The sequence below is a fragment of the Numida meleagris genome, chromosome 4 (assembly GCF_002078875.1).
Source record: "Numida meleagris isolate 19003 breed g44 Domestic line chromosome 4, NumMel1.0, whole genome shotgun sequence".
Lineage (NCBI taxonomy): Eukaryota > Metazoa > Chordata > Aves > Galliformes > Numididae > Numida > Numida meleagris.
Window position 1 is genome coordinate 97,470,599 of NC_034412.1, and position 946 is coordinate 97,471,544.

Sequence of the window (946 nt, forward strand, 5' to 3'; positions counted from 1 at the left end):
GGGGTCTTTGGTGTCTATAGGGTCACTGGGGTCTTTGGGGTCATTGGGGTCATTGGGGTCTATTGGGTCATTGGGGTCTATGGCGTCTATAGGGCCATTGGGGTCTATGGGGTCTATTGGGTCATTGGGGTCTTTATTCACATTGGGGTCTTTGAGCACAGTGAGGTCACTGGGGTCATTGGGGTCTATGGGGTCTTTGGAGTCTACGGGGTCATTGGGGACTATGGGGTCTATGGGGTCTATAGGGCCATTGGGGTCACTGGGGTCTATGGGGTCTATGGGGCCATTGGAGAGTATAGGGTCTATGGGGTCGTTGGGGTCATTGGGGTCATTGTGGTCTATGGGGTCATTGGGGTCTTTGGTGTCTATAGGGTCATTGGGGTCTTTGGGGTCATTGGGATCTATGGGGTCACTGGGGTCCTATGGGGTCTTTGGGGTCATTGGGGTCATTGGGGCACTGTGGGGTCTTTGGGCACATTGGGGTCTTTACGGGTTTGGGGTCTTTGGGCACTGTGGGGTCATTGGGGTCTTGGGGGTCACTGGGGTCTATGGGGTCTTTGGGCACTGTGGGGTTATTGGGGTCTTTGGGGTCTTTGGGGTCCTTGGAGGTCTTTTGGATTGTTGAGGTCACTGGGGTCTTTAGGGGTTCAGCGTCTTTGGGCACTTTGGGGTCATTGGGGTCTATGGAAGTCTTGGGGATCTTTGGGGTCACTGGAGTCTGTGGTGTCTTTGGGGTCATTGGGGTCTTTGGGGGTTTGGGGTCTTTGGGGTCCCTGGGGTTATGGGGGTCTTTGAGAACTACGGCGTCTTTGGGGTCCTTAGGGCACTGTGGGGTCATTGGGGTCTTTGGGGTCATTGGGGTGATTGGGGTCTCTGGGCACTTTGGGGTCTGTGGTTTTGGGGCCGTGGGGCCGTTTGCATTGAAGAGCTGCGGGAGAAGGGGGGG

The 946-nt window shown here is 55.9% G+C and overlaps 1 protein-coding gene across 1 annotated transcript in view; it reads right to left on the bottom strand.

Moving 5' to 3' along the window:
- ATP6V1B1 (ATPase H+ transporting V1 subunit B1) overlaps nucleotides 1–739 on the bottom strand; it is a 15,575-nt gene extending 14,836 nt beyond the window's left edge. The window contains exons 1-2 of the mRNA XM_021395523.1: nucleotides 491–739; nucleotides 27–420 (exon numbers count right to left, since the gene is read on the bottom strand). Coding sequence (XP_021251198.1) covers nucleotides 27–420; nucleotides 491–739 — 643 coding nt within the window. The remainder of the gene's footprint in view (nucleotides 1–26; nucleotides 421–490) is intronic.